This window comes from Podarcis raffonei, chromosome 1 (assembly GCF_027172205.1).
Source record: "Podarcis raffonei isolate rPodRaf1 chromosome 1, rPodRaf1.pri, whole genome shotgun sequence".
Taxonomy (NCBI): domain Eukaryota; kingdom Metazoa; phylum Chordata; class Lepidosauria; order Squamata; family Lacertidae; genus Podarcis; species Podarcis raffonei.
In genome coordinates this window covers 21,605,679-21,626,913 of record NC_070602.1, presented here as the reverse complement: position 1 = coordinate 21,626,913, position 21,235 = coordinate 21,605,679, and the positions used below count along the sequence as shown (strand labels likewise).

Below are 21,235 nucleotides of genomic sequence, written 5' to 3'. Positions count from 1 at the left end.
CATTGCATCATATAAAAAAATATTTTGCCAGCATGGGGGGTGGACATGTGTTTTGAGGAGGAAGAGACTGAGGAACAAGTGTAGGAGGCTTATGCATATCATTGTGATTCTGGCTTCTGATACCAGCTTCAATAAGCTTACCATGACACTTCTTATCTACCCAGAGCCCACAATGACTACGTGTAACCTCATGTACTCACTTCAGTGAAGGAAGCGACTCCTCCTGCTCATTGGTTTGTGCATGTGTGCAGCTATCCCCACTCCAGTGAAGTGATTAGGAATGTTTACTCATGTCAGAGCTCTGTATCAAACACACATAAAACTCCAGATCAGCCTACAATGCCTCATAAGTTCATGGTGTGAGGAAAAACAGCAGCACATCACATTTGAAAATGCAGTTTTCTCTACAGCAATTATTATGGTTTAGACTGGCTCAGATTTCTTCAGTCTAAACTAATTTAGCCCCTTCCATGTGCACCGCCTAACACTGAAATTCCTTATTTAGGTGATTAATATTAATAATAATAGTTTTAAAAATAGTCACAGCAGGTACTTTTACTCATATTTAATGCAGGCAATAAAACCTAAAAATATAACACTTTTATCAATACTGCACACACCCATCCCTCCCGACCAAACCCCACAGTTTATAAAAGCTATAGTAACAAAACTAAAGGCTTCAAAAGTGCATTATGACACAATCATTGCACACATGCCTATGGAAATAATACATCAATTAGGTCACAGAATGCTAGAATGTTCGGGGGTGGGGGCTTTGGCTATTCCTTGCATGTTAAATATATATGCTGACTAGGATTTTTTGACCATCTGTTAATGCATTCTACCATTCTATATCCTGGAATTGCAGGACTTGTTATATAAAGTAGTAAATATTCTACCTTTCAAATTTACAACCATTTCTATACATCTCCATTGAATTTTATAAAAGGCAGTTGAGTTTGTACAAATTTGGTATAACTAGTGAAATGTGTGTTGTGAAAATTCAGTTCCCCAGATCCAGGAATTCACTGGTGCAGCAGAAAGACTGGGCCTATATTTCCCCAGCACAGATTGCTGCATGAGGATTTAAGTGGGGTAACTTGTGCCGATTTGCATTCATTAACCCAGTGTTCAAACAGTCTTGTCCTCATCCAGTAGCCTTTTTCAAATCCAGTCCAGCTAACCTGTGCATGAAAACCTTTCTGTAAATGGCTTTCTGTTGCTAAATTGGAGGGGGGGGGGAGAGTTGGAGAGGTAGCATGCATGCACTATGTGCAAATAAATGTAAACCAATCATGTAGAAAAGATGGTGAAAAGAATCCAGTGAAAGTACAATTGTCAGGGGAGCTTTTAAGCAGACTATTCCCCACCTCCCACCCCAATTTATGCGCATAGCTAGCGACACCTTTATCTCCTGAGGTTTGTGCTAACTTTTTGCACTATGGATCCAATCGGCTCAACTAGGGTTGTTCCTAGTATATGTGCATGTGAATGGGGAAGTCTGATCTCCAGGCTACGCATTCATGTATGATAGGAGAAAAACCTGGGAGAGTATTGTCTCTGCTTCTTTTTCTTCAATATCTTGGATAAAAGAGTTTCTTAAAAAAAAAAGGAGCTGACCACACTCCTATATGTTATAAACACTGGACTGTTAGTTCAAGAATTAGTACTGTTGTTCCATTCACAACCAGTTAGAACATTTCAAGCTATAAACAAAACTGAAGCCTTGTTACTATACTGTACATGGGAATTGTATTTTTTTTTTACTCAGTAGTCAAACCTGGGCTATGTGTTCCTTATTACACCCTACCCCTGCTTTCAAATGTGAAAAACTGAGACCATTCTCTCTGCAAAAAGTGTCATGCATTCTATTTTGGGCATCTCCACCAAGCTCTTTTGAGATGCATGTAATGATGTGCTTGATTCTGCTGTGGTGCCTCAGCTTCAGAGTCACTAGGGTTGTTCCTGTTGTCACTCTTCTCAAACAATAACTAACGGCTGTAACCTTGAACTACAGCAAGTGGAGCACAAATTGTATTTACCTGAGAGATCTATTTCACTGGTATGCGTTGGTAAAGAAATGGCTGGTAAAGGAAGGGTTAAAACCATGACACTTCTTCATGAAAGGGTTCAACATGAAGAGAATGCCAATGGAAGATAATCACAGGCATCAGTGAAAGTGGGTGGACAATTTGCCTCACAATGGCCTATTTAGCTCATTTAAATGCATCTCAGCCAAGTCATGGTTCCACTTTGAAGGAATTGTTCTAAGGTTTAACAGCAAACTTAGTTACTGCTTCATACATACAAACTGTAAGTCATTCAGTGTTAAAAATACTATGCTTGGATTGTTGCTTAGGCATCATCCAGCTAAGCATCTGAGTTCCCAAATCACAACCCAAGTTATGCCAGAGTATTTGAACTGAAGCTGATTCAATTGTTTTTCTGAAGCCCTGCAAATAACTGCCAGTGTTTTCCAGCAACAATACATCGATCATTTTCTTCTTTCCAAAGCAATGCAAGTGCTGAATCAGCTCTTTCCTTCATTACTGCTTTAACAGAAGGGTTAAATACCATTGGCTTCAGTGACATAAGAATTGAAGGTTGATGTAGTATAATAAACTAAAACAGAATTCCACCTCGTTCCTTTGCCTATTTAATATAATACACATAATTATTGTGGGTTAAATCCTTCAGCTCACACACTTTGTTAAGTCTTTGCTTAATTTTAATTGGGGGTCACAATTTTTTTACGAGATTCAGTATTTACTAAATGACTAGCGTGGGAACAAAAATATTGTCAAAGACTTTGATCACCAAGGAAGAAAGTCAACTATATATCCAGAAAGGCCAACTAAACTAGACAAAAATGTAAGGTGGTATCAAATGAGACACAAATAACAGCCAGAAGGTTTGATCAATCCTGCAAACTAAACTAAACTGCAGCTCAACCAATTGGTAATTGAAATGTAACTATTACTGGGGAATTTTAGATCTTTGCATTAGAGTGAGATGCTTTTGAATATAGGACCATTCCAGAAATACATTTGCTGTCCATGTGAGCAATCCTGATTGCTTCTGGTGTACAACCAGTTATGCAGACAAATACAATGTGTGAACTGGCAGATGATGAATATAGTTGACAATAATTCATGTGATTGCCACAGGTGCAAAAACAAAATAAAATGCCACTACATTTATTAAAATTGTGTGGGATCATCTGGTTTATACATTACATTTGTCTGTGTGAGAGCATACTTAAAGATTGGTTGTGTCTTGTGAACTCTTCCAAATTCTCCTTAACATGTGATACTGAGGTGTTTAGAACTTTTAATGTTTCTCTCTACAAAATAGCATAGCACTTTCTTGCCATGTGCTACCAGTGTCTTTAATCCCAACTTCTTCACTTATTTTCTATACTCTAAATACTGTTGGATTTGCCTTTTCTGCAATTCTGATTTTCAGATATCCTTTTTCCTTCTTACATAGCAAAGCCGGCCTTTCCTTCCATTATCTCAGTCTGTCTCCATCTTGTGGCTGTCACTCTAGCAAATGATTGACTGCCAAGTTCACCTTAGGTCAGCGAGTATAATCATATTGTAAATAGCGCATCAGTCTCCCTGGAAGAGGCAAAGTGTCAATAAGAGAAATACGGCTCTTCCCAATCAGACTTCGAATTTTGATCCGGCAGAGGTGAGCAAGTGGCCTTGGTGGCTCTGGAAAAGAGAATATATGGTAGGGTAAGTGAGTGAGTAAGCAAAAAAACAATTTTATGCCGCTTTTGGGGGCCTGAAATAGTCACCAGAGAACGTTATGAATTTTTTTTACAGAAGCAAATGTCTTCACTAATTAGTTTTTGAAGTTTCCAAACTTAAACCCTTCAATAAAAAAAATCCCAGGGTGGTTTGCATAGTTTAGTCTCAGGCTCTCACTTCCCCCTGCCTCTTCTGGTGAAGGAGGAGTTTGAAAACTTTAGTTTCTATTTTAGATTACTCGGAATTATTTTAACTAACCTGCTTTGTATTTAATGTCAGCCCAGTCTTCATAACTGTCAATGTGCTCCTTGAGCCTGGAACAAAGTTGCACATTGCCCACATAATCCAGAAGAACATCGATAATAGGCCCAGCCCAACGACTCATCTCCGGAGTTGATACCATTTCACAAAACTGGGGGCAAAAACGAGATATACAAAATTTGTTATTGTAGGAGAACAGCAACAGACACCCCCGCCCACCCTTTCCCCAAATCCAAAGTAGACTGCTAGCAGGCAACCTGCAATAGAGGTGGTAGAAGGTCATGAACTTTACAGGGAGAGCTCTGATTTACAACAGATTCACCTGGTTGCCTTACAATCAAGATGCGGGAAAGCAGGTCTACATGTCATACAGAAGGATATCGCAGAATCCTTGACCCTATCATTTAAAGTTAGAGGTGGGGAGCATGCATTCTGAATGCTTGCATTTAGCATAAAGCTACAGGGCCTACAGGCAGAGGGCCTTCTCAGTAGTGGCGCCCCCCTGTGGAATGCCCTCCCATCAGATGTCAAGGAGATAAACAACTATCTGACTTTTAGAAGACATCTGAAGGCAGCCCTGTTCGGGGAAGTTTTTAATGTTTGATGTTTTGTTGCTTTTTTATATATTCTTTTGGGAGCCACCCAGAGTGGCTGGGGGAACCCAGGCAGATGAGTGGGGCATAAATAAATTATTATTATTATTATTATTATTACCCATTCCTGCATGTAGCAAGCAAGTATACCGGGGAGAAATATTTAACTTGGCCCAGTCTCTGATGTGTTTGTTTACATCATGATCAGAGCTTTCAAAACTATGACCACATATATCCTGAAGTGGCAAAATCTAGAATTCTACTACCTCAATTTGTGTGCTGTGCAGATCAACTCTAAAATGTGGCCCTTCGTGGGCGGCCTTTGACAGTGGCTGTAAGTTCCTGTATTGTGTGTCTGGTCATAGGAAACTCTGAAATGCATAGCCTAAATAACTTTTTGTTCCTCGTCCTTCACTCCATTCAGGAATGAGGAACTTGTGTCCCTCCACATGTTGTTTGATCCCAACCCACATCAGCCCTAGCCAGCAGGGCCAAAGGGAGCTGTAGTCCACGCACCTGGAATGCCTCAGGTTTCCCCATCTCTGTTTCTGCTGCATAGTGCTGACTCTATGATTTGCCCACATGCATTCATAATGGATTCATAATGGAAAATGCAAGGCTGCAGAAAATTTGAACATTGCAGCTATGCCTGGCACATTGCAGCACCCAACTCCAAACAAACCAGCATCATCATGAGAAAATATTGTTCTAGATATTAAATTCCATATTAACAGAAGCATCTCCCAATAAGATTGCCCTGAAAGTAAAATAAGTATTCTGCAGATGTATGAAGTGTGATTCTGGAAGAAAACAAGAACAAATCGTGCTGCTGCTGCTAACAGCTCTTATTTCACGCTCTGTGAAATAGTTTAAATGCCCTCTAGTGGCGTTCAGATAAATTACTTCTCAAGGTTACATCCTATATATATATAGGATACATATATACAGTGGTACCTCAGGTTTAGAGCTTAATTCGTTCTGGAGGTCTGTTCTTAACCTGAAACTGTTCTTAACCTGAGGTACCACTTTAGCTAATGGGGCCTCCTGCTGCCGCCGTGCAATTTCTGTTCTCATCCTGAAGCAAAGTTCTTAACCTGAGGTACTATTTCTGGGTTAGCAGAGTCTGTAACCTGAAGCGTCTGTAACCTGAAGCATCTGTAACCCGAGGTACCACTGTACTAAGAGAGCAAACCCACCCTCCAAATGCCTATTTTACTTTAGCCCAAAACAGCAGGATTTATGCACCAGAGGGAAGTATCGGCAAGCTTCGGTAAGCCCCAGTGTTTGCAGAGGTACAAACAACTTCAGAAAATAGTGTCCTGGAAGAGGGCATGGCTAGCTGGTTGGAACTCTGAACAGTAATATTCCACACTGCAACATTCTGCTGCAGGCCCCACTTCTAAGACAGGCAACGTCTGATTTGGGTTTGTCCGAATGATGCACAATTGCACACCTGCAGATGGTGCCAAACCTGGAAGTAGCCCCAAAGTCACAAAAATGTCACAAAAAGGGATGGGGCGGGCAGGGTGGAGTGGGCTGGGCTTACATGCTCTCCACCAATGTGCGCAGGGGTCTGGAACAGGACCTCCACACAAAACGAGGGTTGCCTGTATGCTATTAACATTACCCATTTCTCTTTCATTCATTCATTCATTCATTGAATTTGTATGCTGCCCTTCTTCCTGAAGGAGTCGAGGGCAGCAAACCGTCCACATTTTTTAAAGAAAGAAAAATATATCTAAAACAGTTAAAACTTTATAAAAACAGTTCCAATTCAAAACGTTATTTCAGCCACTGATCTCAGATTTTCCCCTGAACTTCAGCTACCAAATGCCTAGGTAAGCAGGAATAGTTTCTGCTTCCACCTCCCTGGGCATGTGATTATTTCAAGATGTTTTGGTCTTAGAAATTTCTTTACACTGCTTGGGACCTCACTTATCTCCATTGTAATCCTGTGAAGTTGGTAAGATTATTATTATTTATTAAATTCATTATACAGTGGTACCTCGGTTTAAGTACATAATTCGTTCCGGAGGTCTGTTCTTAACTTGAAACTGTTCTTAACCTGAAGCACCACTTTAGCTAATGGGGCCTCCTGCTGCCGCTGTGCTGCTGCTGCACGATTTCTATTCTCATCCTGAAGCAAAGTTCTTAACCCGAAGCACTATTTCTGGGTTAGCGGAGTCTGTAACCTGAAGTGTATGTAACCTGAGGTACCACTGTACCGCCCTTCATCCAGACATCACAGGGTGGGTTACAACATAAAAGCACAAAATGCACAAGATGGACGGATGTTGCATTTATTAAACAGAATTTCTTATTCAATAGGAAATATTGGTGGCTGACTCGAGAAATATATATATGAGCTATCTAATATGAGCCCATAAGAAGTTTCAAAAACATCTGACATCCAGTAGTTTGGGAGTTTTATCAAGTATCATTAACCTTGTTTGTTAAGAGGGAGATAGTAAAAGCACAACTTCAGGCAATACCAATGAGACGGAAACATGGAAGGTGCCTAAAGAAGCCAGGGTGGCTATCTAAAGAACTTTTAACTGAGTTAAGATTAAAAAAGGATGTGTACAAAAAATGGAAAAGGGGGGAAACCACCAAAGAGGAATTCAAACAAATAGCCAGCACGTGTAGACACAAAGTCAGAAAAGCTAAAGCACAGAATGAACTCAGGCTTGCTAGAGAGGTTAAAAGCAACAAAAAAGGCTTTTATGGGTATGTTCGTAGCAAAAGGAAGAACAAAGAAACAGTGGGGTCACTCAGAGGAGAAGATGGTGAAATGCAAACAGGGGACACAGAAAGGGCTGAACTCCTCAATGCCTTCTTTGCCTCAGTCTTCTCCGATAAAGAAAACAATGCCCGACCTGAAGAATTTGGAGCAAATGATTCAGCAGAGGAAACACAGCCCAGAATAACTAAGGAGATAGTACAAGAATACTTGGCTAGTCTAGATGTATTCAAGTCTCCAGGGCCAGATGAACTGCATCCAAGAGTATTAAAAGAACTGGCAGATGTGATTTCAGAACCACTGGCAGTCATCTTTGAGAATTCCTGGAGAACAGGCGAAGTCCCGGCAGACTGGAGGAGGGCAAATGTTGTCCCTATTTTCAAAAAGGGGAAAAGAGAGGACCCAAATAATTACCGCCCAGTCAGTCTGACATCAATACCAGGGAAGATTCTGGAGCAGATCATTAAGCAAACAGTCTGTGAGCACCTGGAAAGGAATGCTGTGATCACCAATAGTCAGCATGGATTTCTGAAAAATAAGTCATGTCAGACTAACCTGATCTCGTTTTTTGACAGAATTACAAGCCTGGTAGATGAAGGGAACGCAGTGGATGTAGCCTACCTTGATTTCAGCAAGGCATTTGACAAGGTGCCCCATGATATTCTTGTAAAGAAGCTGGTAAAATGCGGTCTTGACTATGCTACCACTCAGTGGATTTGTAACTGGCTGACTGACCGAACCCAAAGGGTGCTCATCAATGGTTCCTCTTCATCCTGGAGAAGAGTGACTAGTGGGGTGCCACAGGGTTCTGTCTTGGGCCCGGTCTTATTCAACATCTTTATCAACGACTTGGATGATGGACTCAAGGGCATCCTGATCAAATTTGCAGATGACACCAAACTGGGAGGGGTGGCTAACACCCCAGAGGACAGGAACACACTTCAAAACGACCTTGACAGATTAGAGAACTGGGCCAAAACAAACAAGATGAATTTTAACAGGGAGAAATGTAAAGTATTGCACTTGGGCAAAAAAAATGAGAGGCACAAATACAAGATGGGTGACACCTGGCTTGAGAGCACTACATGTGAAAAGGATCTAGGAGTCTTGGTTGACCACAAACTTGACATGAGCCAACAGTGTGACGCGGCAGCTAAAAAAGCCAATGCAATTCTGGGCTGCATCAATAGGAGTATAGCATCTAGATCAAGGGAAGTAATAGTGCCACTGTATTCTGCTCTGGTCAGACCTCACCTGGAGTACTGTGTCCAGTTCTGGGCACCACAGTTCAAGAAGGACATTGACAAACTGGAACGTGTCCAGAGGAGGGCAACCAAAATGGTCAAAGGCCTGGAAACGATGCCTTATGAGGAACGGCTAAGGGAGCTGGGCATGTTTAGCCTGGAGAAGAGGAGGTTAAGGGGTGATATGATAGCCATGTTCAAATATATAAAAGGATGTCACATAGAGGAGGGAGAAAGGTTGTTTTCTGCTGCTCCAGAGAAGCGGACACGGAGCAATGGATCCAAACTACAAGAAAGAAGATTCCACCTAAACATTAGGAAGAACTTCCTGACAGTAAGAGCTGTTCGACAGTGGAATTTGCTGCCAAGGAGTGTGGTGGAGTCTCCTTCTTTGGAGGTCTTTAAGCAGAGGCTTGACAACCATATGTCAGGAGTGCTCTGATGGTGTTTCCTGCTTGGCAGGGGGTTGGACTCGATGGCCCTTGTGGTCTCTTCCAACTCTATGATTCTATGATTCTATGATTCTATGATTCTAACCTTTCTATGTTGCCTTTTTTCCATAGGATTATGCTGTTCAGCCAATTACTCAGCTAGCTCTCTGCTGTATTGTTACCCAGACTGGTAATGGTTCTCTCGAATTTCAGAATGAGGCATTTCCCAGACCAACTTTACATACTTCAAACCAGCCTTCCCCATTCTACTGCCCTCCATATGTTTTGGACTACAATTCCCATCATCCCTAACCATTACCCATGCAGGCTGGCGCTAATGGGAACTATAGTCCCAAACATGCAGAGGGCACTGGATTGAAGAAGGCTGCTTTAGAATGAAAAAGCTGGTGACTGGACCTGAAGCCTTTCCTAAGGAAAGGCCATAACCACAGCTCCTCCAAATGTCACAGAAAATACGAGCTAGTAAGGGTAGACTCACCTGTACAATGCTCTGCTCTTTATTCACCTGGGGATCATGATACCTGTCTCTCTTAGCTTCAATGGGAGGATGTGGGCCACACCCATACTGACATTTAAAGCAAGAGATGGCATCGCAGCCTAGATCCATCAGAAATTTCAGCAGAGCAAGATACTTCATCGAGAACATGATGGTAGCAGGGAAGGTCGTTGGATGGGAAGCGACGTAGGCATCAATATTGGCTCCATAGTCAATAAGCAGCTTTATCATCTTCAAGCAGCCATGGCGGATGGAGATGAGCAGGGGGTTGATGAGGTCGACGTTGGGATTGGCCCCAGCCTCAAGCAGCAGCTGAGCAGCTTCAATGTTGTTGTTAAAAACTGAGAAGTAGAGGACAGTGGTGCGCCTGTCCTCGTAGAGCCGCGAGCGCTCAGGAGAGAGAGTGAAGTTCACGTCAAAGCCAGCCTCAACCAGCTCTTCCAAGACATCGTCGCGGTTGCATTCAGCTGCCAAATGCAGAGGGCTGATGCCACTGCGTTTGGTTCTAGTGCGGCTGGTGACCGGGAGCAGCATTTTCACAATCCTAGCAGAAATGAATCAAGGGCCAGACGTGAGCTTAAGCTTGCTTTTCCAGCAAAGTTATTGCTTCTATAGCAGTATCTGGCTGTCCTGTTACGATAGGCGCTGCAGGCATATATAACAGCAGTGAAATCATCTTCCCTCAGATTGCTTAAGATTTATTAAGGCAAGGGGAGAGAGAGGGGGCCACAGCACCTGAGGAATGATCTTGAATGCTAAGGTGTTTTTCCTTAGCCTTGAATACAAGGCTAAAATACATACGGATAAAAGCAACCAAAAGCCCAAAACTGTACAATGAAAAATTCTTATCATGCTCCTCCAACACCACAACCGGAAGGACAAGTATTTCTCTGCGCCACTGAAAGATTAGCACCACAGCAGAGGCCAACTTAACTACCAAAGGCCTGGGTAAATAAGCAATGACAGCCTGGTCCTTTAAAGATCAACAGTGGAGGTCTACACGAGGTGCATTTCCAAGAGGAGATCGCTGCACAAATCAGGGCTACCACCGAAAAGGCCTGTTCTTGTGTAGCCAAACTCCATACCAACCTCGGATAACTGTACTGAATAAAACTAAGCTGTTCCATCCCAGCTTGCAACTCCCCTTTCTTCTGTTTTCAGTCCTTATATCCTGTGCTGTTCTTAAAGTGGCACTCTTTCTAAATGAGATCTATAAACTATATTGATATAGGCTGCCGTAGTGAATGGTTTCCCCCTGATATTTCTCCTTACATTGCATGAGCATCGTCATTGGTTTTTATGGGGTGAGGCATGTAATTTCACAATGTGGACTGAAACAGGTAAGCACCCAGTGATGGGCAGACAGGCAGCATGAGTGGTTCTATCAGAAACATTATTGAGCAAATCCATTTGAGACAGGCCTATGGCATGAAGAAGTTCAACATGTACAGTTAAAGTAGGGGAAAGGTCTAGGCAACAGCTGGAACAGGAACACTAGTGGAAAAGTCTTTGGAACAACAGCTACCAGCCTGCCTTGCATTATCCATGCTCTCGAGACATTATGCCCTCATCAGAAGAAAATAATCAAAGCCACAGGAGGAAATTCATGTGCAGATCATTTCTCAAAGCAGAAAGGCTGACCTCACCCAGCAGTGATGCTCCCTGGAAGGCGGGAAGCCTGGGTGCTGTTTAGCTGGCAAACATCCACCACTAACAAATGCTTTGTAATAGCCATAATAGCTGAAAAGTCACACACAGTGCCGAAATGAGAGTTTGCCAAGCACTAGCATTAGTCATCCTGGATTCTACTGGGATTTATTAACATTTAAGAGTTGAGATTATTCTGCTGCTCAAGCAAGCTTCTTAGAGCTGAGTTAAAGAGGAACTGCAGGCTTTTTTTCCCAGTTAGGGACCGATACCTTGTTGGACATAAAGAAGCATAACCTTTATGGGCATTAAAGAACCTAGTCAAATGCATCTCTGAAACAGAGCAAGCCATGTTCTTCTGGATGTAAATCTAAACTAAATTATGGCAGGCAACTAGATGGGGTAGGATGGAAGGGTCAACTTCAAAGAACCTTCAGATTACCACCAATACGTATCCACCTGGTTTGTGAAGAAAGGTGCTTGTAAGGGGAGGTTGTTTTAATTAGTTGCTCCTTGTGCTGCTGTGGTGCAATTTTTTAAAGGAATGATCTAGTTCAGGGATGGGGAACCTGTGGCTCTCCAGATGTTGTTGGACTCCATCTCCCATTTACCTTCGCCAGCATGGCCAGTGGTTAGAGATGATGGGAGCTGAGGTCCAGCAACATCTGGACTTCATCCCTTGATCTGAAAGGAAGTTCATGCAACTCTAAGAATAACAAGAGTATTACACCAACAAAGTCTAAGGAGAATCATTCCAGCATGACTGTCGCTGCTATGTAAAGAATATACATAAGTTGCTTCTCAGTTGCTGGATGTTGGAGAGACAGATGGTTCAGTACATATCTTAAAAGCCAACACTATGCAAAAGCTTGGCCTACGGTATAGGTCAACCCCTTCCCCAAGACTTGCAGTGGAAAATTATGAAATTAGAAAGCTAATCTATAGCCCTGAATAATGCCAAAACAAAATACAGTTTAAAAGGCATTTGTCAAGTAGACTATGCAAACACATCTTCCTCTGTAAACAGGCATGGCACTAGAAGTTGCAAACTTACATTCTCTTATTCAGGACTAATTCATACAGCTCTTCTCCAAAACTAGATTGCACTGTGCGTATGGTTCCTAAATCAGGGTTATCTGACTCATCCTTACAAACATGGCTTGGCATGAATTTAGCAGTGGCAATTTGTGCTTGCGAGGAAGTGCTATTCAGGCAATCGATTCAGCACTGCACAACACCAGCACAGAGTGATCATGTGAATAATCCCTTAGGAATTCCTAGTTATCATGACTGCCCGTCTGCTCCTTTTTAGTGTGATCCTGCTGTCGGATTTGCTTTTTAATATTCTTACTTCTCCTCTCCCAGCTACATTGATAGGTTCATCACACTGTTCATCAGGTCCCACTCTTCTGAGTCTCATACTACTAATAAAGAACGTAATGAATACTATATCTATTAATACTATATCTAGAAAGGAATAAATTCCAACCACTTCACAGCTACAAATATTCATGATTGTATGAGTTAAAGAATATGCGCCTAAGGTCATGGAGTTGACAAGATACAGTTTCACATTAGCCTTCCAAACAGGGTGAGAGCATTAAGTACAATAAACAAACGTCAAGCAACAAGAGTTAAAAAAAATAGAAATGATCCCCTTGGCTTTTTTCATATTATGGAGGCTTCGTGTCCTGGCAGTGAGTCTGAATGCAGAATTCCTGCAGAATTATGTATTAAATCCACATGCTTACAAAGAGAGGTCACTGTGAAGAGTGTTGTTATTCAGAATACCAAAGGGATTAAAATGACTGGCCATGCGGGGGCAAAGTTTGCCACTTGGATAAATATTTTGTCCAAGTAGCTAAGATGTGAAGCTCTTTAATACTTTCACCTCGAAACCTTTTAACAAGTGCTTGATCTTTAACTATTCAGAAACATTGGGTCTTCAACCTAATTCTGATCTCATGTATCAATGCAGTTTTACATTGACAGAGCTTTGCAAAGTAAAATAATCTACTTTTATTTTGGGCAGAGCGGAGTCCAATAACTTACGTACTTGCAACGATTATGTTTGGTTATTACATTTCAACCAGCATCTCAACCACACATCAACCTGTGTGATTTTAGCAAGTGAAGTCTATGGATCTATTTATTTTGGATCATACATGACAGATAGCCACCCAACCTCTAGTTAAAACTTTCCATGGCAGCTTAGAAATATTTCAAACAAACAAACAAATAAAATAATAACCCCTCCAATCACAGAGGATAAACTGTGCACTAGATGTGAGATTACTGGAAAGAAGATGATGGCAGAGAAAATGCCTTCTTAGAAGGCAACATGTCCCCAGTGCAAACTGAGACTATTCTAAACAGAACAATTTGTTTTGGATCTTGTCTGTAGTACATTCATTGCTACCCCAATCCCCATAGTAACTGTGGATTCATATACACAAACTTATATGGTGTTGTGTTTTTTTTAAGAACCCCTGTTAACCTTTATGCAGAAATGCTCAAATCTGTCAGCAACCCTCAGGAATAAAGTAACTTACTCATAATAGCCTCTTTTGGAGGCCACGTGAATAGGCAAGAGGCCATTCTTGTTGGTTTTGTTAGCATCAGCTCCTTGGGACAAGAGAAACTCCACAATCTCCTCATGTCCATTTTTACAAGCTTCAAAAAGGGCAGACGCTTTGTCACTGGCCTGGGTATTGATGTCAGCACCTGCAAATGAAAGAAATATAAAGCAAGGCTCACTTTCGGAACATCTGGAAATCAACAGCATATGTCTCTATGCAGTGCCGGATTTATGTATAAGCTAAACAAGCTATAGCTTAGGGCCCCACTCTCTTGGGGCCCCAAAAAAATTTAAAGGAAAAAACACCTGGATGTACATTTCCAAAATATAAAATAAAAAAATTTATATCTCCCTATTAATATAAAGGTAAAAGGTAAAGGTACCCCTGCCCGTATGGGCCAGTCTTGACAGACTCTAGGGTTGTGCGCCCATCTCACTCAAGAGGCCGAGGGCCAGCGCTGTCCGGAGACACTTCCGGGTCACGTGGCCAGCGTGACAAAGCTGCATCTGGCGAGCCAGCGCAGCACACGGAAACGCCGTTTACCTTCCCGCCAGTAAGCAGTCCCTAATTATCTACTTGCACCCGGGGGTGCTTTCGAACTGCTAGGTTGGCAGGCGCTGGGAGCAACAGGAGCGCACCCTGCCGCAGGGATTCGAACCGCCGACCTTTCGATCGTCAAGCCCTAGGCGCTGAGGCTTTTACCCACAGCGCCACCCGCATCCCTCATTATTAATATACTTCTTCTTAATTGTATTTCAGTTCAACAATTACTTTGATAAAATACATATTTTGTTAGATACCTATTAGGTCAATAAATTACCATATAGCCTATATTCAACAAAAAAACCAGCGACAATTTGTTGTTGACAAATGACAGCTGGACATATAAAGGGCCCCCCTTACCTTCAGTAGCTTAGGGCCCCATCAAACCTAAATCTGGCCCTGTCTCTATGCCTGAAATTTAGGTAACAAAAGAGGACCTTAAGACGTGTATATGCCAATGAAGTGGCACAAACCACATAAGTGCTGGGTTTTCAACACACACAGGATTCTTGTATTCAGGCATCATGCTTATCGCAATGAAGGTTGCAATGACATGCCCTTGCCATGACATGCCCTTTGGAGGAGGGGACCCTGACACAATGAATTTAGCAGCCATTATGATCAGGGCTTCATATCTTCATCAGAAGTAGGTTTGTATTGGTGTGCATTCTAAAACAAACTAGCAATTAGAGAAAAGAGTCTTGCTCATTTCCCCTTACGTACTTATAAAAATGAATGGGAATTCAAACAAATGAGATCTGAATGGGGCGGGGGGGGGCGACATTTGGTATTAGCTTCAGTTGTTTCTATTGGCATGAAAAATGGAAACTGTCTGGGACAGCCTGTACAGGTCAGAGAAAGATTACAGGGAGAAAAAGCAGTGAAAAATATACAGTGGTTTTAATAAAATAATGAGTTTTTGTGCTATTTCTCTGAAATTTGTCAGGTCAGATCCTTTTAGCTACATCTCCTATTCGAAGCAATGGTCAGCTTAAAGGATGTGTGCCCTTTTAAATTAAGCATCAACCCCTTTCCCCACCTATCTGAAATGTGGCAAGGGTGATGCTTTGAATAAATAGTAGAATTCCTGAAGATGCTATGTTATTTGGATGAAAAACACTGGCGTCTTTCTGGCAACAAAAGACTCACTAGGTCTTGCCTTGAAATCAATTGTGGAATCATGAATGGAAATAATTCAGAGTAACCTGAATTAGTTATGAAAACAAATGAAAAGCAAATGAATGAATAGCAGAACAAATGGAACTTCTGAGAACAAAATACAGTGGAGTAATTAAAAGTTTAAAAACTTGCACACCTTCTACAAATTACTGGATCTATACCTTCACACTCAGTGTAAAATGAGACTGGATGTACCCACTGCTTCCCTTTGCTACACAATTTCCCTCTCTGTTATGTGTATTAGATGAATACACATAAAACGAATAAGCCATTCTATAATGTCTGTTCAGACATATGTGTCTCTGACTTCAGTAGGGCTTACTCCTTGGGCTGCCATAAGTCAGGAATTTCCTGGACATATCTGGGAAGTGTTGATTCTTTGGTGAATTTCAAAAAGAAAAATAGCTCCAAAACTTTGGCCGAAAAAAAAGAGAGAAAAGCTCAACAACTGTTGTGTCTGGATTTTCACTTTTTAGAAATATGGCAACTCTACTTACTCCTAGGTAAGTGTTTGCGGAATTTCAACCTTAGTCCCGTACTAGGAAATTCTATTGTGCCAGAATTCTATTTGCTTGATTACAAAAAATATCCACACTTAGTTTGGGAGTAAGCTCCCCTGAACAGGGTGAGCTTTGCTTCCAAACAGACATGTGTAGAAATTGGTTGCACAAGTGTCTGCCGAAGAAAAACTTGCTCCTTTGTGGCAAAGTCTTTCCATTGCATTTGAAGCTTTAATGTACTTACAACTGTAACTAGCAACACAACTGCAAAGCCCACCATGGGGATACAACTAAATGAGGGAGAGAAACGGAATCTTTATTTTATGACAAGCACTGTGCATTGTACAGATGCAATAAAGTTATTATAGGGGTTCTCAGAGGGGCTTTAAAAGCTTGGAATAGTAGTGCAGTTTTATTGTATATTCTTGTTCCGATTATTATTTTTTGTTCATAATTGACCATGGGAAATGAAAACCAAGCTCAGACACTCTTCAATTTCCCCTTGACCTTTCAGATACTGAACTTGCGATTCGTCAATGACAACGTTCAGTCCCATATGCTCCAACTGCCCCTCTTTACCAGGGACAACCCCCTCATTGTTGTCCCTGTCTCTGGTAAAGCACTGTTTTTATTCTGTCCCCCTTTTTTTGCCTCTTGGAGAAATGCTAAGTCTCTGTAAGATACATCTGAGAGGAGGACAAGTAGGACCTGAAACAAAAGTTGGCCATGCATTTTCATATACGTAGAGTCCTCCTGTTCAGGGTCCCTGCCAGCCAGCAAGCCATGGATAAATACTATACTATACTATACTATACTATACTATACTATACTATACTATACTATACTATACTACACTACACTACACTACACTACACTACACTACACTACACTACACTATACTACACTATACTATACTATAAGCTCTAAGGAGCTTAAGTAAAGCACCACACAGAGAGTTTTTCATTTTTCTTTGCCAACAGACACTAAACATTCCATGGTTAATGAGTATAATAAATCCCAATTTGTTGTTTTATCCCTTTAAGGTTTAAAATAAATTCCTGTACTTCTGTATCCTCGGGGGTTGGACTAGAATTTGGAGATCAAGGTTCAAATCCCTACTGATCCAGGAAGCTCACTGGGTGAAGAGCTTGACACGTGTGGGGAATTGTGTGCACTCCTTTGAACACCTGAGAAAGGTAGGATATAAATGTGAATCATCATCTTTGAGTAGATTCAATTATGGGTCTTTCAATCACCTCAGAATCTCCCACTTGAAATCTGGAAAAGGTTCTGCCTTCTTTGTACTATAGTTTATGAAAGTGTGGGAAACCAATGCACAATAAGCTACCTCCGACAAGAACTTGTAGAAATTAGAATTTCTGTCTTCCTTTGCAAGACTGCCGTATAGGATGAATAAAAAGCAAATCCAAAATTATGAACTGGCCACTGAAAAACCCAACACACAAAATCAATAGATGGTTTTGCATATCTCAGCCGCTGCACCTGATATGCTCCTGCTTCTGCAATACTGCTTACCGCACTTGGCAAGGTATCGCAAGGCTTCTAAGTGGCCACTCTCAGCTGCCACGAAAAAGGAAGTGAGCCCATAGGAATTTGCGCTTTCGACCTTGGCACCTCCTTTGACCAAAAGGTCTATTATTTCCAAGTCATTCCGAGCCACAGCTTCGTGGAGGGCAGTCCACCCCCGATTGCAGCGATGGTTCGCGTCAGCATTGTACTCCAATAGCACCCGTACAGCTTCGGCATTTCTGTGTTCACAGGCTGTGGTGACAAAAAAGAAAAGAAAGTTTAGGTTTCCGTATCTGAGCCTCAAGAACAAGTTTCATTTCGGACAATTTCACCAAGACGTTGCTCATTGTCCAAGAAAGGCCTCGTTTTATCCCACGTATATTTTCTCCTGCATTTTTAAAATGAATTCATAGATTTCTGTTTGCTTTTTGGGGTACAAGAGGATTGTTTTCCAAATGTTTCCCCCCACAAACATGCAAAATAAACATTCAAGATTGTGGCATTGCTTCAGATACTCACACAAGAACAAGTCCTTATTTATCTGTTTATAAAAAAATATGTACACACCACTTTCAGCCCCTCCCAAAGTGATGAACTTGCAACTCCAATGAATATCCATATATCAAGGATATAAAATGACTCCCTCTCCCATTGATTTCATTATCTCAAATCTCTGTTGTATAGAGTTTCCCTATCTTCTTTCCTGCTCTGAAAATGGCAGCAGCCTACTAACCACATGGCAGGGATGGTATATTTAGCCTCTTCCTCATCACAAGGCAGTTTCAGGGAAGGGTACAATTAAAACACAGAAAGGATAAAGCAAATTACAATAATAAAAAAGATTAACAAAGCAGCAACCAGTAGAATAGCAACCATAACAAACCCAGACAAGGCACAAATACCTTGCAAAAGTCTGAGCAAACAAATAGAGAGGCTACATTAAGCAATATGTTTGAACACTGAATATGTGAGTTTATGTCTAAAGTCAATGGTGAGAACAAACACCATTATATGTACTGCTGGATAAGTGTTTAATGGTTCTTGTATTTGTAAAAAAAAAAAAAAAAGTTGAAAAAAAGAGAATAGCTCATATAACTGGATCAAGTTAATCAGTTTTGTTGACTTAATTGAGCTAAATAATTTTAATTGAATTTTGAATAAATGTACAATTGTTACTGTTTAGAATTTTGTTGTGTTATTATCTTCCTTAGCGTGTCGTGCAAACCACTATTCTGAATAATAATAGTTTATTATATTATTATAATTTATTATTGTTATTATAATATTACTACTACTACTAACTAATGCTTTTTATAAGGTTGTGGACACTAGTGATGAGTTTATGCCACCAAGTGGGAAGAGGCCCAAAACATCTGGGAACCACTGAACAACTTAGACTTTGGGCCTGATCCAGCAGGACTCCTTTTATCTTCTTATTTCAAGAGCAGCTTGAAATAAGAGCATTGTCACCCAGGCCAGATATGCCCACCAGCACCCACTAACAGAGGAGAAGAATCCCTAGGGGACACTTTGCCCAGTGCCTTCTCAAACCTGGAACCAGCCCTGATTTCTGAACTACCGCGGGCTGGGGTAGTAGTTGCGGGCAGTGACCAGGCCCAGGTTTTTTATGGAGCTGTCGCATGCCTGTGGACACTGCAACAGCATGAAGTCATATGACGTCACAATGTTGTGCACGGCGCGCTGGGCACCCACAGCTGGGGGTCCAAGTTGGTGCCCCTGGCACACACTGTTTCCAACTAGAAAAGTCGTCTACTTGTGGGCATTCAAGACCTATGAGAATCAAGCAGCTTACCTTTATAAAGTGGTGTCTCCCTCGCTTTGTTTGCAATATCAGGTTCTGCTCCAGCCTGCAGCAATAAACGCACACACTCAAGATTCCCTCTATTTGTTGCTAAGTAGAGCGCCGTTTCCTCCTGAAGCGTACGCTGATCAAGTAACCCAGGATAAGCTATGGAGAAAGCGTTGATCCATATTTAGTGAGGCGTGTAATGTACACGAATAATCCTCACATCAGACACTGTGCTCAATAGTGTCAAACTTTTATGTGATAGCTTACAACTTGCAAGTCTCATTCTTTCATCAGGGTTAAAAAAATTCTTGCTCCAATTGTGCTAGAAGACATTTTCAGAGTAAGTTTAGGAAGTCTGATCGCCTGTTCACCACCCTCTCCTGCCATTGTTATCGGTGACGTTTTTGGTACATTTAAGTGAGATCACAGTATTCCCATTAAAAGCCACCACAAGAGCTTATTGCCATGCAAACTGGGGCGGGGCAGGAAGTGTTTAGAGGACATGCAGAAAGAAACCTTCAGCACTTGCCAAAAGAACTCTCCATAAAATAGCTACCAGGATGTTTAATTTGGGTAACATGCGCTTTCGCTTGCTATGCATGATCCACTGGGATGGGGGTGAGGGGCAGAAGATATGGTGAAAATGCTATTTATGATCAATACATTAGCCTTTAACCTTTTTTTGGGGGTGTATAATCATGAAATTCCCTGAATGTACAAAAATAGGCTGAATAAGCAAGCTTGCATCTTTCAGAGAGTGATATGACTCAATGGGTTACTTGATACCCTGTGATGGTTTTGTGGTTTGATCTGATCAGTCCTTTTTTTCCTGATACTTGCATTTATACAGCAGCTTCAAGCAGCGCTCTTGTCCATAGTAAGCAGCCTCATGGAGGGGCAACCATCCATCTTTGTTAGGCTGTGCAAGGTTTTTCCCCGACTGCATCATTTTAAGAAGTGCGTTTTCATCTCCTCTCTGGATTGCTGACACCACAGGATCCAGCACTCTTTTAAAACAAAGTTGAAAACTTGTCACTTTTTGCAGGATTGCTTCTGACATTTGCAATGGCATGGCAGCACTATCCATGCCCTGGCTGTGAAACCATCCACTATGGTGGTTGAACTTATGGGGCTGTTCCCCCACCCCCTTGAGGTCACTCGTATTTTATGTGGCTGAATAAACTACACAGAGGCCCAAGCAAACTCTCCCACCCACGTGCAAGCCAGCAAACACAGAGGGCTATATATTCCAAAAGCAACTGAGATCAGATCCCTGTGTCCCTATTTTCATGCTCTTTAGTGCATTGGCTCTCCCATTTTGCACACTGAAGGCACGCATGGCAACACAGCTATAAATAATCGCAGTCGGCTTTGTTTACTATTTTGACATGGGAACTGGTTGATCTAACTAAATCGCTAGACAAGGATCCTGTTTCCGCTGAGTCAGTCACTCCAGTGCAATGGAGAGAGTCCTAAAAGATGGGGTTAGAAAGGGATGCTTTCAAGATCAGCAGGCCTCTGGGGTGGGTGGAAGAGGTGGGAGGGAGAAGGGCAGGCAGGGAGAGGGAATGGGGAAAGTCAGTCCCTTTTCCCTCGGCCAGTTATGCAAACTCCTTAGAAGACGTAAAATGATGCTACAATTGTCACCGCACGCCTCCCCCCCCCCAACCCCTTCTAGCTGTCTAGTCAAGCCAAGCACACGACAACAAATGTAGCCTAATAATGAAAAAAAGTACAGGAAAGAAGGTAAGGAGGACTTACTCCGGTTGGGGTGTTTTGAACAGGCTGCCATCGTACCTCCGTCTGACCCCTGAACTGGCCGCTTGATTCTGTGCTGATCGCCTGGAGTGATGACGGCACGAATGAAATAATGAAAAATACTCCGAATAAGAAAAGCAGGTCATGT

The 21,235-nt window shown here is 41.8% G+C and overlaps 1 protein-coding gene across 1 annotated transcript in view; it reads right to left on the bottom strand.

The window, feature by feature from the left end:
* Nucleotides 1-550: 550 nt before the first annotated feature.
* The window catches only part of ASB2 (ankyrin repeat and SOCS box containing 2), a 29,937-nt gene continuing 9,252 nt past the window's right edge, over nt 551-21,235 (bottom strand). Inside the window, exons 3-10 of the mRNA XM_053376207.1 lie at nt 21,091-21,171; nt 20,170-20,336; nt 19,333-19,488; nt 17,526-17,771; nt 13,741-13,912; nt 9,524-10,085; nt 4,014-4,167; nt 551-3,716 (exon numbers count right to left, since the gene is read on the bottom strand). Coding sequence (XP_053232182.1) covers nt 3,580-3,716; nt 4,014-4,167; nt 9,524-10,085; nt 13,741-13,912; nt 17,526-17,771; nt 19,333-19,488; nt 20,170-20,336; nt 21,091-21,171 — 1,675 coding nt within the window. The 3' untranslated portion in view covers nt 551-3,579. The remainder of the gene's footprint in view (nt 3,717-4,013; nt 4,168-9,523; nt 10,086-13,740; nt 13,913-17,525; nt 17,772-19,332; nt 19,489-20,169; nt 20,337-21,090; nt 21,172-21,235) is intronic.